Below are 23,321 nucleotides of genomic sequence, written 5' to 3' on the forward strand. Positions count from 1 at the left end.
TCCAGTGTAATGGAAATCGGTGTACCTCCGTCGTAAGTATTTATTTTAAGATTTTATTTAAGTCCAAATTTTTACTAAATAATAGACAGTATTTAAATAACCTCCTGAGACCCTATGCGAACAAAAGCCGTGCAGGATACGCTAAATGACTCTGCCCCCCTCGAATATCGGCGTGTATATTTATGGATGCTGTGACATTATAGTACCTAATTGATGTGCAAAATTTCTACACCCTAAACTTTACAGTTTTACGTTTAAAAAAAAAAGAAATATAATTTTTCCTCGATATTTTTTTATAGCTAACCGTTTTAGCGTGTTTCACATGATTATGTCATAAATAGCATTTTCATTATGTCATCTATAGGTAGATAAAAATAATGTTGGCGAAAGTTTTCAAATTTTTTTTTACTTTTACGTTAGAGACCGCTCCAATTTATTCACCATCCATACACCTACCAACGAGCTATAATATTGCTATAACCGCTATATCATATTTAATATTTTTTTGTTATGTTTGCATTTCAGTGCTATACTTACCCTTGCGAAGCCAAGGTGATAAAACGTTAATTATACACTCTAGGGTAGACCCTAGCTAGAGCCGAGCTAGAGCTAGGGCATCAAAATCGGGCCATTTTGTCCGATAATTTACAATACCTAGATTGAGGGGCTCAGCAGTACTCATGCCGGTTGTAGAATTGATGACGTTTGTGTAAATAATATTAGTTATGCCGACGACATGGTGCTGTTGAGCCCATCAGTATCAGGGCTAAAAAAGCTAATCGATACATGCGAGATGTACGCGCAGCAGCACGGTTTGAAATACAACGCTGCCAAAAGCGAGTTCATGATTTTCAGGGGTAAAATAAAGTGTCCAGCCTACACGCCCAAAATAATGTTGAACGGAGTCCCTTTGAATCGTGTCACACATTTCAAATACCTTGGGCATATTGTGACCGAGGACCTGAAAGACGATCTCGATATCGAACGGGAGCGCAGGGCGTTGTCGGTCCGAGGCGGGATGCTGGCGCACAGGTTCGCACGCTGCAGTGCCCAAGTGAAGCTCACTTTATTTAGAGCTTACTGTCAAAGTTTTTATACGTGTGGCCTGTGGGCCAGTTTCAAGCTGAAGACCTATAATACCCTGCGTATCCAATATAATAACATTTTCAGAATGCTGTTTGGGCTTCCTCGATTCTGCAGCGCCTCTGGGATGTTTGCCGATGCTAGCGTAGAGGACTTTTATGCCATAGTAAGGAAGAAGACGGCATCTGTGGTGATGCGGATGAGGGGGAGCTCAAATAGCATCCTGAGAATGATAGCAGAGAGGTGGGACTCGGATATTCTCCGGCGATATACCGACCTTCATGTCTTACGACCTAGAAAATAAGTATGTTTATTATGTTTTAAGTTTACTAATGTAGTTTTATAAGTGTCTTGTAACTAACAATCTATGGATCTCAGGAATCTGAAAATAAATAATTTTTATTTTTATTTATTTTATTATAATGGCCTGTATTCATCCAATCTCATCAAATGATTCAGATTGAGAGATAAAAAAATGCCTTAACAGCTAGAGTCAGGCCGATAAACTCTGTAGCGATTTTGATAGCCCACGCAGTGCAAGTGTAATTTTAAACGTCAAACTTCTATGAAATTATGATGTGTAAATAACACTTGCATTGCGTGGGCTATCAAAATCGCTGCAGATTTTTCTTGGTCTAAGTACGGCGCCATAATTATATCTTGTAGTAACTCGAGTGTCAAACGTCTACTTTTGACAGACAAGCCAGAGTTACCGCAAACCGCATAATGTACGAATAACTAGAGTTCAATCTTTGTCTTATTACAAACAATATATTGTAAAACCGGCTGATTTAGACGGCGCGCGAACTCGCATGCGATTTTAGTTACATTGCGGACTGTTGGTTACGACCAATTCGACCGACCGATCAAAACCCGCAATGCAATGAAACTCGCATGCGAGTTCTCGCATCGTCTAAGCGAGCCCTACACACTATGGTCCACAGTTTCACTACGTTATTAAATATCAAAGTTCTTTAATATTGAAAGTTTTTTTTTGCAAGAATCAATGTTGCAATGCAAACGAATGTTTTTTCTATGGTTCGTTTTTTTAGCATTAGAAAAAGACTACGCGATCTTGACGTGTCTTAATTGAAAGACGCTTTTTAAAAATATAAAATAAAAACTATATTAAAAAACATAAATACTAAAATTATTTAGACATGTAAAAGTCTCTTCGTGTCGGAGATAAAATATATAGGTACAATAAAAACGATCTTCAAATTATCCTTAAAGATGTTAAAATTGTAAAATGTCTTGAATTCTTATATATTCTTCTTCTTCGCGTTATCCCGGCATTTTGCCACGGCTCATGGGAGCCTGGGGTCCGCTTGACAACTAATCCCATGATTTGACGTAGGCACTAGTTTTAACGAAAGCGACTGCCATCTGACCTTCCAACCCAGAGGGGAAACTAGGCCTTATTGGAATTAGTCCAGTTTCCTCACGATGTTTTTCCTTCACCGAAAAGCGACTGGCTGGAATGATATTTCGTAAATAAGTTCCGAAAAACTCATGAAATGTCTTGAATTCTTATATAAATACTCGTAATTAAGACTAAGTAATTATAGTAGTTTATGTGACTGCTACATAATGAAAGGCATTAAAATACGAGTGTGGGTTTATGAAACGAATGAAATGAGTTTCATAATAGTATCACACGAGTGTTTTAATGCCTAATTATGTACAGTTACATACACTGCTTTATCTACACACATATTATAAACTTTCTATGATATATTCACTAACCTCATATTACAGCCGACATTGGGGCACTTTCCTCTCTGGCGGAACTCGCGGATATGAGCTGGCGTCTCCGAAATATCTTTATCGCACATTTTACACGAAACTTTTGTTATAGTTACTTTAAAAACAACAAAACAAATTATTTTTTCTTACAAATTAATATAAAATATAAACTGTACGTCAAATGGCGGCAACTTTTTTCACGCATGTCACGCATCCAAAGTTTTTTTTTTTAATTCAGAGACAAACTAGAGTCGGGGTCGATTACCATATCGTCCGATACCAACTTACATGCGGGATTTGTCAATATTGTATGCAATTGTCATTTGATTTCGAATAAAACGTCATCTCGACTGATATTAGAATAGGGGTCAAATCAAATTGCTTTTTTTATTCAGAGATGTTCGAAATTTAAAATGCATTACCAAATCGATTTTGATATAGTAATGAAGCTATTACCACATTTTCACAGATAAGAAATTTGCTGTAACAAAACAGTTTATCGTAATGTGGGCCATTATTTACGGATTTTGAAGGCGTCATAGAGAGTTTATGATATGTGTGTAGATAAAAAGATTAATAGACGCGTATGCGTATGTCGAATATTTAAACGGCCATAATTATGTGCTGTAAAACGTTCTACAATACACCTGTGTCGACTTATCAATTTCCTACTTTTCGCACTTGTATCATAATGTACTATTAATTGATATGTGCACATCTTTGTTTTAGTGCGCAGGAGACAAGTGTAAGACTACGGTGAGATTTTAAAAACTTTCTTAGAGTCAGTGCGGAAAGAGAAGAGTCGTGGAATGTACAATATTATATCTATGATCTTTTATACAAGATACGTCATACACTAACATATCAAGCGAAAAAAATGATGCCAACCAATGCTGCCAACGTCACGGCAGCATCAGTTACAATTTGTTTACTTTTTCATACGCCAATGCGTAAAAGAGACGGCACAATTAAAAAAATACCTAAGTAAAAAAGAGACGGCTAGTGTTTGTCACTTGCGCGTGAATTTGGTAAATCAGTGTTACCACCATAACACGACGGGAAACAGTGAAGATGCCGCGAAGCGTAAAACTTATTAAGAAAAAAAAAATATCAAAGAATAAGATGTTTGACAGAAGGTGCAAATCATTTTAGTGCAGTTCTATGTAGTAATGTACTCGCTACCGAAGTAAAAAGTTTTCACATTTAGTTATGTAAATGAAAGATATTATATTATACTTATCATTGTTGTTGTTAGGTTGATCTGTGTAAAATTGGCCTATAATATTTATTTATTTATTGTTACTTTTGTTAGGTTATTATTGTGTGAGAAAATGAAATGCCTGACTATAAATACTAATTTTGTAGTAATCTTTGTATAAACAGCAAAACAGTAATATACCTATTTAGATTTACTTAATTGACGCGACCCGGACAATAATAATATAGCCAATAATAATCTTTAATTTGCCAATTGTTGTACTTAATTACACGAAAAAATGCGTTCAAGTAAAAAAACCAAAATATTTAAGTTGAAATTTATTTCTCTTGTTTGTTCGTAAGCACCAAACAATGAATGCAACTTACAATGACGCGTCTGCTATGATAATCTATGTACGCAGTTGGTGCGTCCTTGTCATTCTCGCTGATAAGAACATCAACTTATCTCTTTCTGTCAGCCAGCGAAAATGGCGGCCGGGTTTATTTAATTGAAGATAAAACCGAAGAAAAACGGATTATTTCAGCTTTTACTTACGAATGATATGTGACGCCGTCAATTTTTTTGCGCTTCTGCGGATAATTTGAGCATTTTAACATAACGCAGGTCGGCATTTTGTTGCATAATACACGCTATTTGTGGAAAAGTATTAGCCGGTGTACACTTTCTCGCTTGCGTCAGGCAGACTGAGACACACTGTTCAAAATGACACAAGGTGAGTGCTTCAATTTTGGAACGTGTATGACACATCTTGTTTATAAGATAATTGTATTAAATGGGCATTTCTATTTAAAGTTGTACCCCCAAACTTGAATTTTAGATTTTGGAATTTTTATATTATATCCACTAAGAATGGCGAGCTCTTAGATAAGAAAATAAGTGTCCCAAAATTTCATACAAATGTTTGTTGTCCGTTTTGTTACGGTCATAGAGGTTTGTATTGAAAACCGTCCAAAAATTTTGGCACACGTGTGTTGTTGTATTAGCCTACGAAAGCTAAACCGCTCGCATAAAAAAAACAGACGTAAAAATTTGTTAAGAAAATGCATACTAAGTAAACTAATTAAGTGCTTCAGTGTACGAGTAATTTTCTTATTTTAGGCCGATGTGAAATTAGTATGTATGGGTTTTTATTATTTTATTTATATTCTGTTTTAACTAAATTTGTACATTAAAGTTACTGAGTAAAACAAACTTACTATACAGATGTATGTAGTGCATAATTGTTTTCCTTCGTATTTTCTCGGCAACGTTCGTATTTGTCATGCTACTTCAGTCAACCTCAGTATTTCTGTACCGAGAATGACTGAAATAGCAAGACACGTTTGAATATTTCCGTAAAAATAAATACGTAAAATTGAAATCAAGAGTGAACGAGCGAGCTCGCTCCATCGTAGGCCACGTCTACGCCTCGGCTAGTCTGTGGCCATGAGTAAGCCCATTCATAATGATAAAAAAAAAATAGAAAATAATTATGCACTACACCTAGGTATATGTATAATATTACGCAGGTATTTTGTAAGAATCCGCCGTTTACAAACCGTTTGCAAGGTGTTTATTGGAAAGTATAACGAAGATAAAGATGTACATAATTATGTTAAGACATAAGTACTAAGTTTTTTTTTTCAACACATGTGCAGAAGTACGGTTCGTCAGGTGGAAAGGTTTACGCGAAGGTAAATTAAATATCCTTCAGATTGTGTTCCTTTTACGAATATTATACCGGGTGTTGCCCGTAACACGAGCAAATAATTAAAACATAGATTGTACTCCTCAAACGGTGATACTTTTTTTCAACAACTTTTAAAAATTATGAAGTATTTAGAGACCCTATTTTTCATACCAAATAAATATTATCTTCAATGGACGCCATCGCCACGCCATATCATTGTGATTGACGTTGCTTGTCATGCCTTAAACATAACAAAATTCGCAATACATTGCGTCTTAGAATTAACTTTAAAGTGTATTAAAAATCAAACCACAAGCTATTTTTAAAAGTCGCTGAACAAATGTTGGTCAGTATGAGGAGTACAGCCTACAGTTTAATTTTTTGCTCATGTTACAGGCCACACCCGGTATAAAAATAAACCGGCCAAGTGCGTGTTGGTTCCGTACCTTCATGCGATTTATAAAAACCGGCGAAGATCATGTCGGGCCATGCTCAGTGTAGGGTTCCGTACTTACCCTTCCGTCACCCGAAACCCGTATGAAGTGTCTCACGTTAATGCCTCTCAAAAGTATAGTTACATATAACATGATATGTAGACCATGTCGGTAAGCTTAAACAGATCGGTCTCCACAAACAGCACCCGTTCACGAGTATGACGCGTATTTCAGCCATCGCCTCCCTCAACCTTCATTCCGGAAAGTGGCGACCTGATCATCGACGCCACCGAAATATTTAACATCTGCTTAATGACCAATATGACGCGACAGGTATATCACGCAACCAGTGCGTCATAACATTATTTTTAACACACTTGCTCGTAACGTGGAACTTTTTGAACCTCACCTAGAAACCCTTAATAGTTTCGCCATGGCCGTCTGTCAGGTCTGTCTGAGGCTTTGCTCCGTGATCGTCCAAACGCGACGCCAAATAACTTATGAACCATAGTTCCAAAAATATGACAAAAATCTTGAAACAAAAGCTTCATAAATACTTTCAATGAAAATTATAGTGTATATGATTGGACCAGTCGTTTTAGAGTTATTGCAAAAAAAGAAACTTTTTTTTTTCTTAGTAAAAAGACGTACAAAGCGCTGCAAAGGAACTCCCTTATGCTTAGTATTGTACATGAATTACATGATACGAATAGCCCCCCGTTTGGCCTTTTTAGACAGAATGGTAACACATGGCACGACATGCTCTTGGCCTATTATTTATTATATTATCGCACTTGTGCGGTAACGTATGATAACCGATCGAGTTGATTGTAACTAATTGCTAATAACATGTAGGGAGCCTTCTTAAATTGGTCGAGTAAATTTTATTTGGGGGCACCGCACTGTGGGACGAAATTCGGCTCTCATTGACATAGAAACCGAAGTTGTCATTTTTATGTTTTTTTAATTGAAATAGGTTTTGCTAGGCATTGTTATGGTAACCTATGAATTTTAGACGATTTGGAATGAAAATTGTCGAGATACGATTTTTTTTTTCAAAAAAATCCATCATCATCCAAAACCATCTGCATCTGCTATTACCGTATTTGTTGCGGTTCTTGAGATATTTTGATTTTTTGTTCCGGCTCCGTAATTTAAAAAAAAAACATAACTACCATTGTCAACTCAAAACATCTGAAACTTATAACTTAGCATAAACATACCGGGCCAAATTCATTTCAATCAAAAAAGCCTTAAAATGTTGACTTTAGTTTTTGTTTTTCCATAGAAACAATTAATGATTAAAAAAAAACCACACCCGTGACGGAAATGTGTAGGCTGCCAAAAAATCACAAATAATTCGTAGGATAACCATCTGCGCGGATATTACCGTATTTGTTGCGGTTCTTGAGATATTTTGATTTTTTATTCCGGCTCCATACAATATTTTTGAAAAAAAAAATCTTAACTCTACTATTTTCAACTCAAATCGTCTGAAACTTATAATTTAGCATTAACACACTAAGCAAAACCAATTTCAATCAAAATAATCTTAAAATGTTGACTTTAGTTTTTGTTTTTCCATAGAAACAATTAATGATTTAAAAAAAACCGCACCCGTGACGGATATATGTAGTATGCCAAAATATCACAAATAATTCGTAGTATAACCACCTGCGAGGATATTACGGTTTGTTTTGCGGTTCTTGAGTAATAATGATTTCTTGTTCCTGCTCCATATTGTTTTTGAAAAAAAAATCGTAACTCGACAATTTTCATTCAAAATCGTCTAAAATTCATAGGTTACCATAAAAATGCCTAGCAAAACGTATTTCAATAAAAAAAACATAAAAATAACAACTTCGGTTTCTATGTCAATGAGAGCCGAATTTCGTCCCACAGTGCACCGGCCGGGCCGCCCGCGGCAGGCAAGAGGCAGCGCCGGCATAGCAGGCAGTATGACAGATTTTGGACTTTTATTAACTGTTCTAACAATTAAAATTTGATTAGGTAATATGAAAGTTTATTTTTTTTCACTCGCAAGTGTGTCAAAAAACGTCGTATGAAACGCGTGTGCATTGATCATTACACACATCGCCTTTCTTATTGCGCGCTCGCTTACAGCTCGCGCGCATAATATCGCCTCATGTTTAATGCCCAACGTAGCACACTTGTATCACAATGTACTATTACAGTACATATGGTGCTAATTTACCGCCCTAGTGCGGTAACTAGCACTAAGTATACGTGCGTATGTCGAAAATTTAAAGGCCATATGATCATGTACCGTAAAACGTTGTACAATACACGTGCGAAAAGGTAATTCGCAACTCGTGTCGACTTATCAATTTCCTACTTTTCGCACTAGTATCATAATGCACTATTATTTGATATTTTCACATCTTTGTTTTAGTGCGAAGGAAGCAACTGTAAGGCAATGGTGAGATAAAAACTTTCTTAGAGTCAGTGCGGAAAGAGAAGAGCCGTGGAATGTACAATATATATGGGCATTTCTATTTAAAGTTACCCCGAAACTTGCATTTTAGATTTTGGAATTTTTGTATTATTTCCACTTAGAATCACGAGCTCTTTCGATAAGAAAGAAAGTGTCCCAAAACATACAAATTTTTGTTGTCCGTTTTGTTACGGTCATAGAAGGTTGTATTGAAAACCGTAACCGAACGGACCAACAAAAATGGAAAAAGCTCGTGATTCTGAGTAGAAATAATATAAAAATTCCCAATTCTAACACAAATAATATTGATACAACTTTAAATATAAATGCCGGTATATATAAGCAAAGGAACATGTAAACCAAGTTTCAGTACTCTTATTTTAACCGAATAACATTCTACTCGTATTGAGTACCTAGTCCGACACGGCATTTTGAGACTTTATGGTCTTAGTAATAATGAAAAATTAAAAAAATATACTAAATGTAAATATTTTCGAAGTTGCATTCTTAGGATTTGATATGAGGATAATAGGTATTATCGGTATAAGGTATATTTTACAAAAAAAAAATGAACTGCACCATATCTGGAGAAGCTCAAACTTGGTATGTTTTGAAAATTATTATTATTTTAATAAAAATAATCAAATGGCCTAAAGATCAATCGTACCGATATTCATGCTTTTAACACAATTTGCACCATTTATTGGCGTACCGCTAGCACTAAAAGTGAGTCGATCTTGTTCGAGACATCGGCTGACTTTATATTTCGTCAACCTTACCGTCGTTTAATCAGGAAATCGTCAATGTCAAGTGTCGGCATGGTAATATAGGGGCCAAGTCTTCACAATATCTTTATTCATATATGGATACTAATTAAGTGCTTCAAAAAGTTTTTTTGTAATCGCTACGTGCACGACTGTCACGCAACCTAGCATCCGCAAATCTAGGGGAAAACGTCAATTCTACATCTTATTGGCTATACGTTAGTACTATTTATTATACTGTGTTGGCTGTGTGCAAAGTGCATAGTGGAAGCAAGTAAAGCGATCGCAGCGCATGCGGTGGTGAAAATTGGAACCACTTACGTGGTGGGGACCAAGCACTTCGCGCATGACCAATAGTACTACACCTTGATTGCGTGTACGAGTATTTTTCTTATTTCAGGCCAATGGGAAATCAGTATGTATGGTTTTTTATTATTTTATTTTTACCTAATTCTGTTTTAACTATATTTGTACCTACATAATTATATAAAACAAACTTACTTAAAAAATCAACTATACAGATGTAAAATGTCATTCTATGGAACTTGCTAACTATGTACAGTCACCAGCAATAATATGTTACACAACGAAGGCCGCAAAAATATGTGACGCGCTCTTATTGCACTACTAATAAGATCGTGTCAGATATTTTTGCGGCCTTCGTTGTGTAACATATTATTGCTGGTGACTGTACCTAAACAAAAGTCACTAGTAAATTCATCATTCTTTGACAATTTCAATAGAATCGGACCAAGAAAAGTCTACAGTGGATTTGATAGCCCACCCAGTGTCAGTGTTATTTATACGTCATAATTTCATAGAATGTTGACGTTTAAAATAACACGTGCCCTGCGTGGGCTATCAAATCCGCTGCAGACTTTTCTTGGTCTGACTGTATGGCGGTTTGTTTACATATAGTTCGTTTTTTTTAGCATTAGAAAGAACTTGCAAGAAGGTAAGCGATCTTGACATGTCTTTTAATTGAAAAACGCTTTTTAAAAATCAAAAACTATTACTTATGAAAGCAGAAGAATATAAGTGATCGTATTAGATTCATAATTGTTACATATTTGCCGTAACTTATTTTTAAAATGTGTTTTTCAATTAAAACACACATCAAGATTGTTTACCTTATTTCTAATGCTAAAAAAAACGAACTATAGGTACAGTTCCATAGAACGACACAGTACTTGCGCTATTGTAATTCTAAGTCAATTCTGTAAACGGTAAAGTTGTTAACTATACCTATGTATGTATTTTTTGAACTGAAAACTTCTTTAGCGGCGCTGAGCACTTTTTGAGGTGGGGAAAAAATGATAAACTCGATTCAGCGTAACGCGTAACGTAACGCTGACGTCATGTGTCACGGACAATGTTATTCACCAAAGAATTTAGTCATAACGTATCCATAATCAGGTCAATTATTTAAAACTGGACTTATATTAAGCAATAAAGCTCAATGTTCTAATCTTGTACGGGCTGAAATACGAGGATCTCACAGTTACATTCTAACTTTAAATCACTCAAATATAATTCAATAAAGCTACATCTTGATGAAATCGGTTTATAAAAGAGAACTACTACTACTGAATAAAACTCAAAATATCATGACCGAATATATTTAGATGCGAGGTCTGCAAGGTAACTTTACAATTTCTATTCGAATTTTAAACAATTAATGCTACAAATTTAAGCTCACTGGCCAGCAATTTCGGAACAAAAGTTTTTCAATAGAAAGGAGGATGGGTCAATTATACATAGTGCTGCAGACATTTTGGACTAGTCATTGAGTTTTCACTTCTGTCGGCACTCCCGGAGTGCAACCCGTTGTTTATTTTTGTTATTGCTTTTTATTTTGAAAATATAACAATGCCATTCGTCGGCAGGTAATCTCTCAAGTGGATTCCGACATTTTAAAATCGTACGACTATATATTATGCAAGGTGTTTTTTTGGAAAGTATAAGCAATATACAGATGTAATTCATTTAAGACAAATATTTTTTTTTTTCAAATCATGGCAGTTGGACACGTCAGATGGAAAGGCTAACGTCAAGGTATATCCCTTCACATTCACATTTTATTCCTTTTACGTATTTTATATAAAAACCGACCAAGTGCGGGTCAGACTCGCGCACGAAGGGTTCCGTACCATTACCTACGCAAAAAACATCAGGTTTGTTGTATGGGAGCCCCGCTTAAATATTTATTCTGTTTTTAGTATTTGTTGTTATAACGGCAACAAAATTACATCATCTGTGAAAATTTCAACTGCCTAGCTGGTCTAGCTCTATAGCTACACCACAGCTACACGGTTCATGAGATACAGCCTGGTGACAAACAGACAGACGGACAGCGGAGTTTTAGTAATAGGGCCCCGTTTTACCCTTTGTACCCGTGGTAGGGACGGAACCCTAAAAATAAACCGGCCAAGTGCGTGTCGGGTCCGTACCTTCATACGATGTATAAAAAGCAATACCAAGCAAAAGGGCATATCGTTTTAATTTAGAATAGTTACTCTTACAAAAGCTCATGAATCGTTCAACCGATAATATACAATAGTTATTTACGATACAAGTGCGGAAAAGAGGATATTCGAAACGAGTGGCGATAAATTAAAACACGACCGAAGGGAGTGTTTTAAATCGACGCGAGTTGCGAATTACCCATTCGCACGTGTATCGTACAACGTTTTACAGTACATATAGCCCTTTTACTCGTATGTTAAACTTTTGACATACGCACGAAAAGTGTTATTTTACGCACTAGTGCGGGAAAATAGGACCATATGTACTGTAAATAAATTTTCGTTGTAAGTATTAATTCAGCTTTATTTTGTACATATTTTTCAACACCACAGAAAGTGAGTTAGAGGGAGGAGTTAACACAATACTCGTACCTGTAATTTTTGTGGTTGCGTCTAACTGGCACGACTCTTTTCATACATTTTTCATATATTTTCATAATATATGGGTCGCGTCAATTAAACCGCAGACATATTTTTTGAGAATGATCGACCTATTCCTGATAATAAATTAAATAATCCTTTGGTTATCACGAACACGAATCAATTAGATTTGAAACGTTATTTTTCTACAGTGTACTGGCCAAAACTGCAGAGCAGGGGTAAAGTACCTATGATAATATTTGAGGAGTCTTTTCAAAAGGGCTTATTTCTCTATTAACACCATACAAAAATAAGTCCTTTTGGCACACGCATAGACACAAAAACACACACAGACACAAACACAGAGACAGACACACGCTCGCATACACACACATTAAAATAAATAAAGGAGGGACGCTAAGCACGAGGAATTTCGTACATTTTCCCGCCTATTCCTATCTCTATCGCACGCGCATAATAATATTGCTGTCCCGCTCGCACAGAGGCATTTACCGCCGGCATTATGGTCAAGGCGGCATTATAATGCGATTGAAATAGAAACAGGCGGGTCATTACTGTCCTTCCTTTACACATGCAAGGGAGAGAAAGTGGAAGGCAATATTAGTAAAATATTACTTTACAGTACCATATTATGGTCCTATTTTCCCGCACTAGTGCGTAAAATAGCACTTTTCGTGCGTATGTCAAAAGTTTAAAGGGCCATATATATTGTAAAACGTTGTACGATCCACGTGCGAAAAGGTAATTCGCAACTCGTGTAATTTATCGCCACTCGTTGCGAATTTCCTCTTTTCCGCACTTGTATCGTAAATTTACTAACAAAATCGGCCACTTGCGAGCACACCAACGACAGCAAAAGAGTTGACATTGACGGCAGTCGCCGTGGCCGAAGTCGGCCGTGGAGTTATCAATATTAATTAACTAGTAGTTCGCCCCGAACTGAGAACTCGCGGTTCGTCAAAAAGATCAATAGAGTCTTAGAGATGGGCATTTCGTAATTGATTCCTAATTCCACGATTACCCTTGAAATGGATGCATAGCTGAATGTGCAAGTCGCAAAATGTGCAGGCTACGTAAAATGAGCAAATCGCAAAATGTGCAGATCTCACAATGAGCAGACCGCAAAATGTGCAGATCTCATAATGAGCAGAACGCAAAATGTGCAGATCTCATAATGGGCAGATCGCAAAATGTGCAGATCTCATAATGGGCAGATCGCAAAATGTGCAGATCTCACAATGGGCAGATCGCAAAATGTGCCAGCAGATCTTATATTGAGCAGTAGGTCTATGGTTGTCGGTCGGTTTGTCATGCAGTTGCAAAAACATAACGTCACTCTCGCACACATACACTTATTAGAACTGGACTTCAGTCTTATCCCGGGATGGCAGGTGAGAAAATTGTGACCATATAAATATACCAGTGCCTATTATAAATAAAAATGAAAAACATAAGTAAAGCTGTACACAATTGATATAAATCTTAAAACGTTTTTAATAATAAGTATAACTGTTAAATTACACTACCAAATATCTGATCAGAGGTCTATATGCCTCTCTTATTTCCCAAGTGAAGATAAAGGGAGGCATATAACCTTTGATGAAAGAATTTTGATAGTGTAATTTCGGCCTTAGTCTCCAAGTAGGTAAAAATGTTATGTTGAACTCATGCATTTTTTTGTGCAATGTTTAATGTTTTCGGTAATAAATCTTTAGGTAATAATGGTTGGGTTTATTTTTATTTTTAAAGCTTATTATGACCTTAGGTTTTATGAGGAAATAAGGACTAGGATATTAGGTATTATTTGTGGTATATTTTACAAAAAATAATTCAACGGTATCGTATCTGAAAGAGCCCAAACATAAATGTAATGATGTGATATATTTTTAGAACCGGCTCAGAATTCCCTTTCATATGCACTAACTTATGCACTAACTAAACTAGATTAAAATTTGATAACTCTAAAAATTGTTTAACTCAAGACTTTAATAGATATAGGTATAAAAATAACTGATTAGAATAAGATATTATTAACTGATACTAAAGTTGAACCTAGAAACAAAAATTAATAGTAATGTTATAACAGATTACATAGTTTTAAAAATGTTATAATTAAAATTATTTTACTTATCTTAAGTTGACTTGCATGACATACAATGTACATCTGGTCTCCCGCGATACAGGCCTAGCCTAGTGCGGGGACTCCTGGAATCTCTGAATGTCAAGTTGGTTATGCACAACTCTTATCAGTAACTCGTGTTGTTATGTTACCACTGTATTCTTTCTGTGCAATAAAAATATTTTTTACTTTTTTTTTTTACTATATAATAACAACACGATAGGTTTCTGAACAAAAAAAAAATTTTACCATACAAAAAAAAGATGACGTCGTAACTCCTTTCATTTTTATTCAATTTTTTGGTGCTTCGGGTCAAATTGATTCATATGGACTAAAGATCAATCATGCCGATTTTCATATCTTTAACACCATTTGCAGCGTTTTTTGGCGAACCGCTATCTTATCTTATCTTATCTTATTGTTTTCGGGGGCCCTTGCGGATACACTTCGACCCATAGGGATCTTTTGTGCAGTTACCCCCTAGAAGAGATCCGTCAACTACTTAAGAGCTTTTCCCACCGTATCCATGTGTCGGATGATGGAGCTCATGGGTAGCGTTTTAAAGTCCTTTGGTTCCAGGTATCCTGCTCCAAAGTCCTTCATTCTTTGTCTGGCGAGGGCGTGACATTCACACATTAAGTGTCTTACTGTCTCTTCCTCTTCGCCACACATACGACAATCGGTGTTGTCAGAGTGTCCCATCTTGGCCAGAAATCCTTTGACCCCGTAATGGCCAGTAAACACCCCCGTTATGATTTGGAGTTATCTTTTGCTAAGTTTCCAAAGCTTTTTGCTCCAGCCGGAGTCTATTCCTTGCATAAAGAGCTTTGCATGCTTTAGACCCGTCAGACTATCCCATTCTTCCTGGTGTTTGGTCTTGGTATGGTCTTTAATAGCCGTTGTGATGGTTCCCTGTGAGAGCCCCACGAATGGTTCCGGACCTATAAGGTTACTTACAGATCCGGCTCTGGCGAGTTCATCTGCATTTTCATTGCCTATGAATCCCTCGTGCCCTGGGATCCATACCAGTTGCACTCTGTTTTGCCTTCCAAGCTGGTTCAGGGCTTGGACGCCATTATATACCAGTCTAGAGTCCACTCTGGGAGCTTCGAGCGCTTTGAGAGCGGCCTGACTGTCGCTGAGTATATAGATATTCTTCCCTTGGGTTCGCCTAACTATATTCTCATGCACACAGGCAATTATAGCGAATGTCTCGGCTTGGAAGACAGTGGCGTAATTGCCCATGCTTATACTACTACTAAAGTCATTTGCATAAATGCCTGCCCCCGTACCAGATTCTGTCTTAGACCCATCTGTGTACCATATGATGTCGTTTTCATCAGAGATTGGTGCTTCAAGACCTTCGGTCCACTCAGCCCTTGTTGGAATTTTAACGTTAAAATTCTTATGGAACACAAACTTGGGTTGCATCTTATCGCAGCCCATGTTCGTAATCCTTTTCATGAAATTGTCACATTCCATGTTTGTGTGTTTGGTCTTTGGCTTGCTATCGCTCCAGAGGCCTGTTAGGGTCAACCTGTGTAGCGATTTCCGCGCCTCAGATTGTATCACTAGGTGTAGCGGCGAGAGGTCTAGCAGTACCTCCATCGCCGCTGTTGGCGTCGTTCTAAACGCGCCAGTAATAGCCATGCATGCCGTTCTTTGTATTTTCATAAGGGCATCCCTGCATGTGCTCTTTAGTGTCCTTGGCCACCATGCCAGGCATCCGTACAAGATGATTGGTCTTACCATCATGGTATAGATCCATCTTAGTACCTTTGGGTTTAGACCCCACGTTTTGCCATAAGCCGATCTACACATTCCAAACACTCTAAGTGCCTTGGTGGTTGTTAGTTCGACATGCTTTCTCCAGTTCAGCTCTTTATCTAGTGTAACGCCTAGATATTTCACTTCATTGGACATATCCAGTACCCTTCCATAAAGCTTCAGCTGCTTCATGCCATTAAGGGTCTTTTTCCTGGTAAACGGTATTACCACTGTTTTGCCTGGGTTTATGGAGAGTTGATGACAGTTGCACCATCTCTCCACTTGCTTCAGTGCTTTATTCATGATTTCCGATACTGTTCCCGGGAATTTCCCGTTTACAAGAATCACTAAATCATCTGCGTACCCTACCGTATGTATTGGGCCTTTGTTTAGTTCTTCCAACAGTGAGTTAACTACCAGACTCCAGAGAGTTGGTGAGAGAACCCCACCCTGTGGACAGCCCTTCGTGGCCGTAGCTAATATTTCATCTCCCATAAGGGAGGATTTTATTAGTCGGCTATTTAGCATAGTACCAATCCATCTACAGATTGTTGGTTCTATGCCGTGTTTAGATGCTGCAATATTGATTGCCTGATACGTGGTGCGGTCAAATGCCCCCTCCACGTCTATAAAAGTGGCCAGACATAGTTCTTTGTTCTCTATCGCCTGTTCCGCTCTGGTTGTCACCAGGTGTAGTGCCGTTTCAGTCGATTTACCCGGCTGATACGCACACTGCAATTGGTGCAGCGGATGCCTCTTAAGAGGACCATCCCTTATGTGTCTGTCTACCAGTTTCTCCAGTGTTTTGAGGAAAAACGATGACAGACTTATCGGCCTGTATGATTTGGCTTCTGTGTAATCTGCTTTGCCCGGTTTAGGCAAGTACGTTACCTTTACCATCCTCCACACACGCGGTACGTGTCCGAAGGCTATGCACGCTCTGTACAGTCTACCTAAGTGCGGTATTAGTACATTGGCGCCCTCTTGTAGTAGTATGGGGTAGATTCCATCTGGCCCCGGGGCTTTGTATGGTTGAAATGTGGATAGTGCCCATTGTATCTTATCGTGATCTACTACCTTTTTAGACGTGTCCCAGTTGTATCTGGTCGTGCTGATGGATTGTTCCATTGCACCGGTTCCATCGTCCGTTACGCTCTGATGTATTATCGAGCCTGGGAAGTGTGTGTCACACATAACTTTGAGGGTTTCTAGCCCCGTTTCAGTCATTCTTCCGTCACTTCTTCTAATGGAAGTGAGTGGAACTGACTTCGTTGCAGCTAGTGCCTTTGTAAGTCTCATGCCTTCCGGTATGGACCTGATTTGATCGCAATGGTTCATCCATGCTTTCCTTTTTGCTTTCCTCACAGCTTTGCTGTATTCCGTGAGTTTTCGCGCGTAATGCTCGAAGTCGTTGGTCCTTTTAGCATCATTGAAGATAGCCCTGGTTTCCTTCCGGAGTTTTGCAATCTCCGGGTTCCACCAGGGCACCTTCTTCGCCAGGATTTTCTTTTCCGGGCAGTTGTTTGTCCAAGCTGTATAGACAGCTTGTGCTATTCTGTCTGTTTCAAGTTCTATGTCAATAATAGAGTTTAACTTGCCTTTAGGGTCTCCCAGTTCCACCTCCAGGTCGCTTTTGAACGCTAACCAGTTGGTGTTCCTGGGATTCCGTTTGCGTATAGTTTCTAATTGGATTTTAGTCTTATACCTGAAGCATATATATCTGTGGTCCGATAAAGAAATCTCCCCAGAGACATGCCATGAGCTAATCTTATTACTCGCGTTGTTGGACGCTAGCGTTATATCAATAACCTCCCCCCGCCTTGCATTGACGAATGTCGGTTCATTGCCTTTATTTAATAGTTGTAAAGAAGAGCTTACCAGAAAATCCAGTACCTTCTCTCCTCTTCTGTTGACATCCGAGCTCCCCCAGATGACGTGGTGAGCATTTGCATCGCAGCCGATGATCAGGTCGGTGTTCGCCTGGCTGCCGTAAGCAGCGAGATCCCTCAGTTGCCCAGTGATTGGATCCGCTGCCTCGTAGGGAAGGTAGGCTGATGAGATGATTAGTGCCTTACCCCCCCCCTTGTTTTGGATCTTGACCGTAGTCAGATCCCTGGAACAGAAAGCATGTAGAAGCAGAGCGTCAATGCCATTTTTAACATAGATACATGTCCTCATAGTACTCTCAGGACAAACATATAACAATGTCCCGCCAGTACCGTTTAAGCCTCTTATCTCGCCTTTGTAAATGTATGGTTCTTGAATAAGAGCAATATCGAATTTATCGCTTTTTAACAGCTTAGCCAGAAGGGCAGTGGCTGCTTTATTGTGCTGGAGATTAATCTGTACGCACCTTAAGCCCTCCATTGCGGCGTTTATTGTTTGGTGGTGCTGAGATCAGCAGCCACCTCCTGGACCGTGTCGTCGAAGGACATGGGTGACATGGTACCCTCCAGGTAGAGTTCCGCCAGACCACGCAGATCCTCTGAGCCCGCCATCGATGAAATCGGTGACGATGCTCGAGACATGCGCGGTCCAGCATGGTCCTCTCCTAGCTGCACCATGCCCCCGGCCTCCTCCGACTGATCCTCCGCCACCTCCACAGGTGCGTCACCGGCTGGTGGCGCCTCCCGTTCCGGGGCCCCCCCTGTCGCCACAGCGACCGTAGCCTTCTGGGCTACCTCCCCCCCCTCTCCCCCCTCCCTACACGGCTCGACCTCAGCCCCCCCAGGCCCCTGCTCCCGCGCTTCCTCCAGAAGCTTGAAGTGGCTGGTGTCGAGCCCTGTGTGCAGAACGTAGTCGGCCTCCTTGATGACGGCGGCCGACACCCGGTCCATCAGTACGATTCGCCTGGTGCTCGGCCCCGACCCCACGGTGTCGACTACCTTCCACTCGCTCGTGCGCAGCCTAGGGTTCCTCCTCTGCAGCACCCTGAGGGCTCTCGCCATGTCCTGAGTGCCATCGACCACCGTTCTCCAGGCCATCTTGACCGGTTTCGGCAGATCTTTGGCACTCACGACCTTCAGGCGCAGCCCGGCAATCTCTCCACCTCCGATTACCGTGCTGAGCCATGCCGCGGATTCCCTCCCCTTGCAGGTGACGTTGAGCGCGCCCCCCACGAGATTGCCGAGTGTGATGTCGGGCATTGGTTCTTCGGCCTCGTCAAGAGATAGTAGCAGAGCTCCTACGATGGCCGGCATATGCTCCTGCACCACTTTCTCGGCAGGAAAGGCCACTGGGACGATGGCCATCTTCTCGCTCGCCGTGACTTCCGCGAACGATCCCCCTACCTTCGCTCTCTTGGAGTCACCAGCGAGCAGAGATGAATCGCCACTGGCCCCCAGTGACCTCTTATTCTGTGGCCTTCCCGCTCCACTTGTGGAGGGTCCGGCCACCGATTCCGCGTCCGTTCTAAGTCGCGCCTTCGCACGCCTCTTCTGCCTCCTGGATTTAGCGGCTCCTCCACCCGACTGCACGTCCACGCCCTTAGGCATGGCCGCGCTGTCGAGGGCGCCCGGAGCAACGCCAGCAGGATTTGGAAGCGGTGCTCCCGTTTGCCTCTTGCAGTAGGCCATCGTTCCGCTGCCTACTCCTCCGGCACCTGCGCTAGTCGGTCCCCCTGGGGGAACTTGCTCGGCGCGAGTGGTACCTTTGGAGTGGCCTGCTCCACCATGGCCTCTGCCTTTCGCGCCGTGCGCGTCCTCCGTCCTCGCGGACCGCCAAACCTTACCGCTACCTACTCTCGCGTTCCTGTCAGGGACAGGCCCACTAAGAGCTGGTGCAGCAACCTTTGCGCTATGCGCCTTTGCCTCATCCCGTACGGGTCCGGCTTTTCCTCCTTCCGTCGTTTTTGGTATTATGTTGTCCATAAACCACCAGTGAAATTTTCAGCAGCTTGGCTCCCCACCCTCCTCGGAGCCTCACATTTGGGATGCTTTGACGCATCAGGGATACCAAGCTGATATAGCGTCCCAAAGTGCGTTGCCCATGAATCCGCACGGTGCCAAAACCCTAGTCAGCTCCACAGCCGACATGGGAGTCGTGCTCCGCCGATTACAGACCCCTACACCCCAGGACACTCGCCATGCGGCCATCTGACTGGACACAACAGCCGATTGATCTTGACTGGCTAGGTCTAGACCTCCCGTGTGAGATGAATCTAGAGCCGAAGGAACTTCTTCTAACGGGGATAACGACAACAGACCCCCGCTTCGCGCCCGCTCCCAGGATCTCCTTCTCCACCCGTACGGGTCCCCGCGCACGGCACAAACACGCGGGTGGCATTCTACCGCTAATCATCCTTCTTTGTGGATGAAAAGCCCGCTGCGACATGCCACATCATCGCTTACGGCTGATTACGTGGGATATGGATCGTTATTTGCGGCCACCAATCTTCCCGCCCCTGCATGCTCGCCTCCGTCAAAGGAGACGAACCTACAGTGGCTTTTCGATGTTGGCACACAAATACAGATCCATCTGAGGGATAGGGATGGGTTGGGATTGCGTGAAGGGTGTTCTTTGCACTGGTTCACTTACCTGGCCCCGTTATAGATGAAGTCATACGGATGACATCATCGACTTCCGAGCCCGGCGTTCGATCCGTTGCAAAACTCACCCTGAGATAGTTCAACTGGTTGTTTCCGTTCTGCCTGTTTCTACGGTAGAACCAGGCAGTTAACAGGCAGTAACCTCGGGAAGGAGCACAACCAGTTTTGCCTCGAGGATCTCCGCAACTTGTGCTCCCCCCGAGACCATTCACCATGCCAACTACCGGACAGGTAGCTACCATAGAGACAGACCCATCGCAAGCAGCGACCGGCCGCAAATTATTCCTTGCATATGGACCCGCCTCCGCCCAGGCGAACCGCTATCACTATATCGTATTGCTATGGCTACCGTGTTGGTTAACATACCTAAACATAACCCGCTACCAAATTAACGTTGATTAAATATTCAGACGTCCTTGTTTATTCTATTACTTTCTTTGCGTATTTCATATAATATATTCACCTACCATAGATTATTCTTTTTAACCAATGACAACTTTTAGAAAAGGACAGTGGTCTCTCTTGCTCTCTTTTTTGGCACGATTTCCTCCTTCAACCCTGTCAATTGAAAATCCAATAGTTTTGTCGCTCGGCTATAGGCGAGTGTTCGAGTGCGACGTGCTATGACTCGCGTCACTCGCTGGGGCGGTGCAGCGTAGCCGAACACGCAGACTGATTGGTCTCGCAGCTTGAGTTCTACCGCTGTACCGCTGAGCTAGTTTTATCTTATCGCGGCGACAAACTTGTGGAGCGTAGACTGTAACTTGACGTGATGAGGGGGTAGGGGGTGAAGTGTAGAAACTCGGCAAACTGGAACGCTGCTGGCCGATGCTGTCTCGAAGTCCGCTATACCTCCATTTATCGGTATATGTGTTGTGTGAAATGAAAACACATATATTTGATTTATTTACTGGAGAGTGTTCAGGCAGGTAGCTCTCTTGATGTCTCTAAGCTACAAACGGCTCCGGATGGATGGATGGATATCATTCGATACCTCTCTATTAATAGAGAGGTATGAGTGGCCGTGCCCGCCTTCCGGCTGCGACGGCTGTGGCGGGTCGCTCCCCACCGCGTGGGGAGGTCAGTGGACGTCAATTTTAGGACGTCGGTGCTGCTGGTGTAGGCCAGCTTTTTCGCCACCGATCGTTTATCCAACCCCGCGACCCCTAGCCCGGTGATACCGTTTGAGCGGGGCCGGGCATCGGGGACGCAGGGAAGGCGACCGGCAGCTTAGGCTGGCGTGTGTGGCGTGGTGTATCCGAAGAATGTTGGGACTTGGCTTGGCTCCGCTACTGGTGCAGCAGAGCTCGGGGCAAGTCCCGGGCCCACCGTTCCGGTGGTCTGGTGGGGTGGTGTGGCGCGATGTTCTTGAGGTGCTCGTGCCCGCTGTTGTCCGCGCGGTCGTACATGGACCGCGCGAGATGCTCGATGAACTCCTCCAGGCCGCGCCACTTCAGTGTCTCGGCGAGGGATGCGTTACTGACTGCGGTCCGATTGCGGGATCGTGCGGCCGGCCTCGGTGAGGGCCGCCTTGATGTCCTCCGTGATCGTTGTTGCTGCTGCGTCGACCTCTTCTGCGGTCGAGATGGGACCTGTGCGGGGAGTATTTACCATGGCTTCCGAAAAAGCCTTCCAGTCGTAGCGGCGTCCGGGTCCCTTGCTGTATCTCGTCGTCGGCTGGTCTGCGATGGTCAGGAGCACCGGCCTGTGGTCGGAGGTGAGATCGTAAAATACCTGGTGCCGCATAAGGGCATTGACTCCGCGAGAAATCGCAAAGTCGATGGTGGTGCCTCTGTTGTACACATTGGCGTCGTGGTAGTGAGTGGGCTCGTATGGCCCGCCCACTACCAGATCGAGGTCCTCCACGATCTGGTAGATGGTGTTGCCCGGCAGGGAGTGGGCGGACGAGTTCCAAGCGGGGTGCTCGGCGTTGAAGTCCCCGGCCAGGATGGTCGGCACGGGGGAGTCCACCAGCAGCCGCTTGAGGTCGTCGCGCATCTCTGCCGGCCGGCAGTGTCCGCAGGGCCTGTAGATAGCAAACAGGCGCAGATTATGTCTTTGCAGTTTGATATCTACCCCCAGCGCGGATAGTGCCGTGGGTTGGTCGATGTCCACCGGTTGGTGGATGATGGTCCTCTTTATGAGGATGGCGAGGCCTCGCCAGATGACTCCAGTGTCGGGGTTGGACTGGTCCAGCCGGTACACAATGTACCCGCTAGCTGTGAGAGTCGTTGACGGCCTCAGCAGCGTCTCGCAGATCAGCATGACGTCGATGTCCTGGCTGTGGAGAAAAGTGCGGAGATCATTAGTTTTACCATTTAATGACTGCGCATTCCAGTATACAACTCTTAATTCTTTCTCTGAAAGGCCGTAAGAGTGTGCAGCTGGTGAGAGGGGTGGGCTAAGTCTGGTTTTTAACCAGACTTAGACAGAGACTTAATCGCTAGTACCAACTCGTCTAGCGTGGGCTTCAAGGCCGTAGTTACCGCGGATTGCACCGCGGCGACTACGTCCTTGTGCAACGCTTTGGTGTTGAGCGCGGGGGGCGCTGCGGGCTGCGGCTGCGACTTCCTCTGCGGTTCATGTTGTGGCTGCCTCCGCTGCTGCTGTCC

General features: G+C 42.1%; 1 protein-coding gene across 1 annotated transcript in view; it reads left to right on the forward strand.

The window, feature by feature from the left end:
* The window catches only part of LOC134794936 (multiple epidermal growth factor-like domains protein 10), a 48,177-nt gene that overhangs the window by 16,295 nt on the left and 8,561 nt on the right, over window positions 1-23,321 (forward strand). Inside the window, exons 12-20 of the mRNA XM_063766802.1 lie at window positions 6-32; window positions 526-552; window positions 3,559-3,585; window positions 5,147-5,161; window positions 5,686-5,721; window positions 8,565-8,591; window positions 9,771-9,785; window positions 11,393-11,425; window positions 12,468-12,494. Of these exons, the coding sequence (XP_063622872.1) occupies window positions 6-32; window positions 526-552; window positions 3,559-3,585; window positions 5,147-5,161; window positions 5,686-5,721; window positions 8,565-8,591; window positions 9,771-9,785; window positions 11,393-11,425; window positions 12,468-12,494 (234 nt within the window). The remainder of the gene's footprint in view (window positions 1-5; window positions 33-525; window positions 553-3,558; window positions 3,586-5,146; window positions 5,162-5,685; window positions 5,722-8,564; window positions 8,592-9,770; window positions 9,786-11,392; window positions 11,426-12,467; window positions 12,495-23,321) is intronic.

Source organism: Cydia splendana, chromosome 11 (genome assembly GCF_910591565.1).
Source record: "Cydia splendana chromosome 11, ilCydSple1.2, whole genome shotgun sequence".
NCBI lineage: Eukaryota > Metazoa > Arthropoda > Insecta > Lepidoptera > Tortricidae > Cydia > Cydia splendana.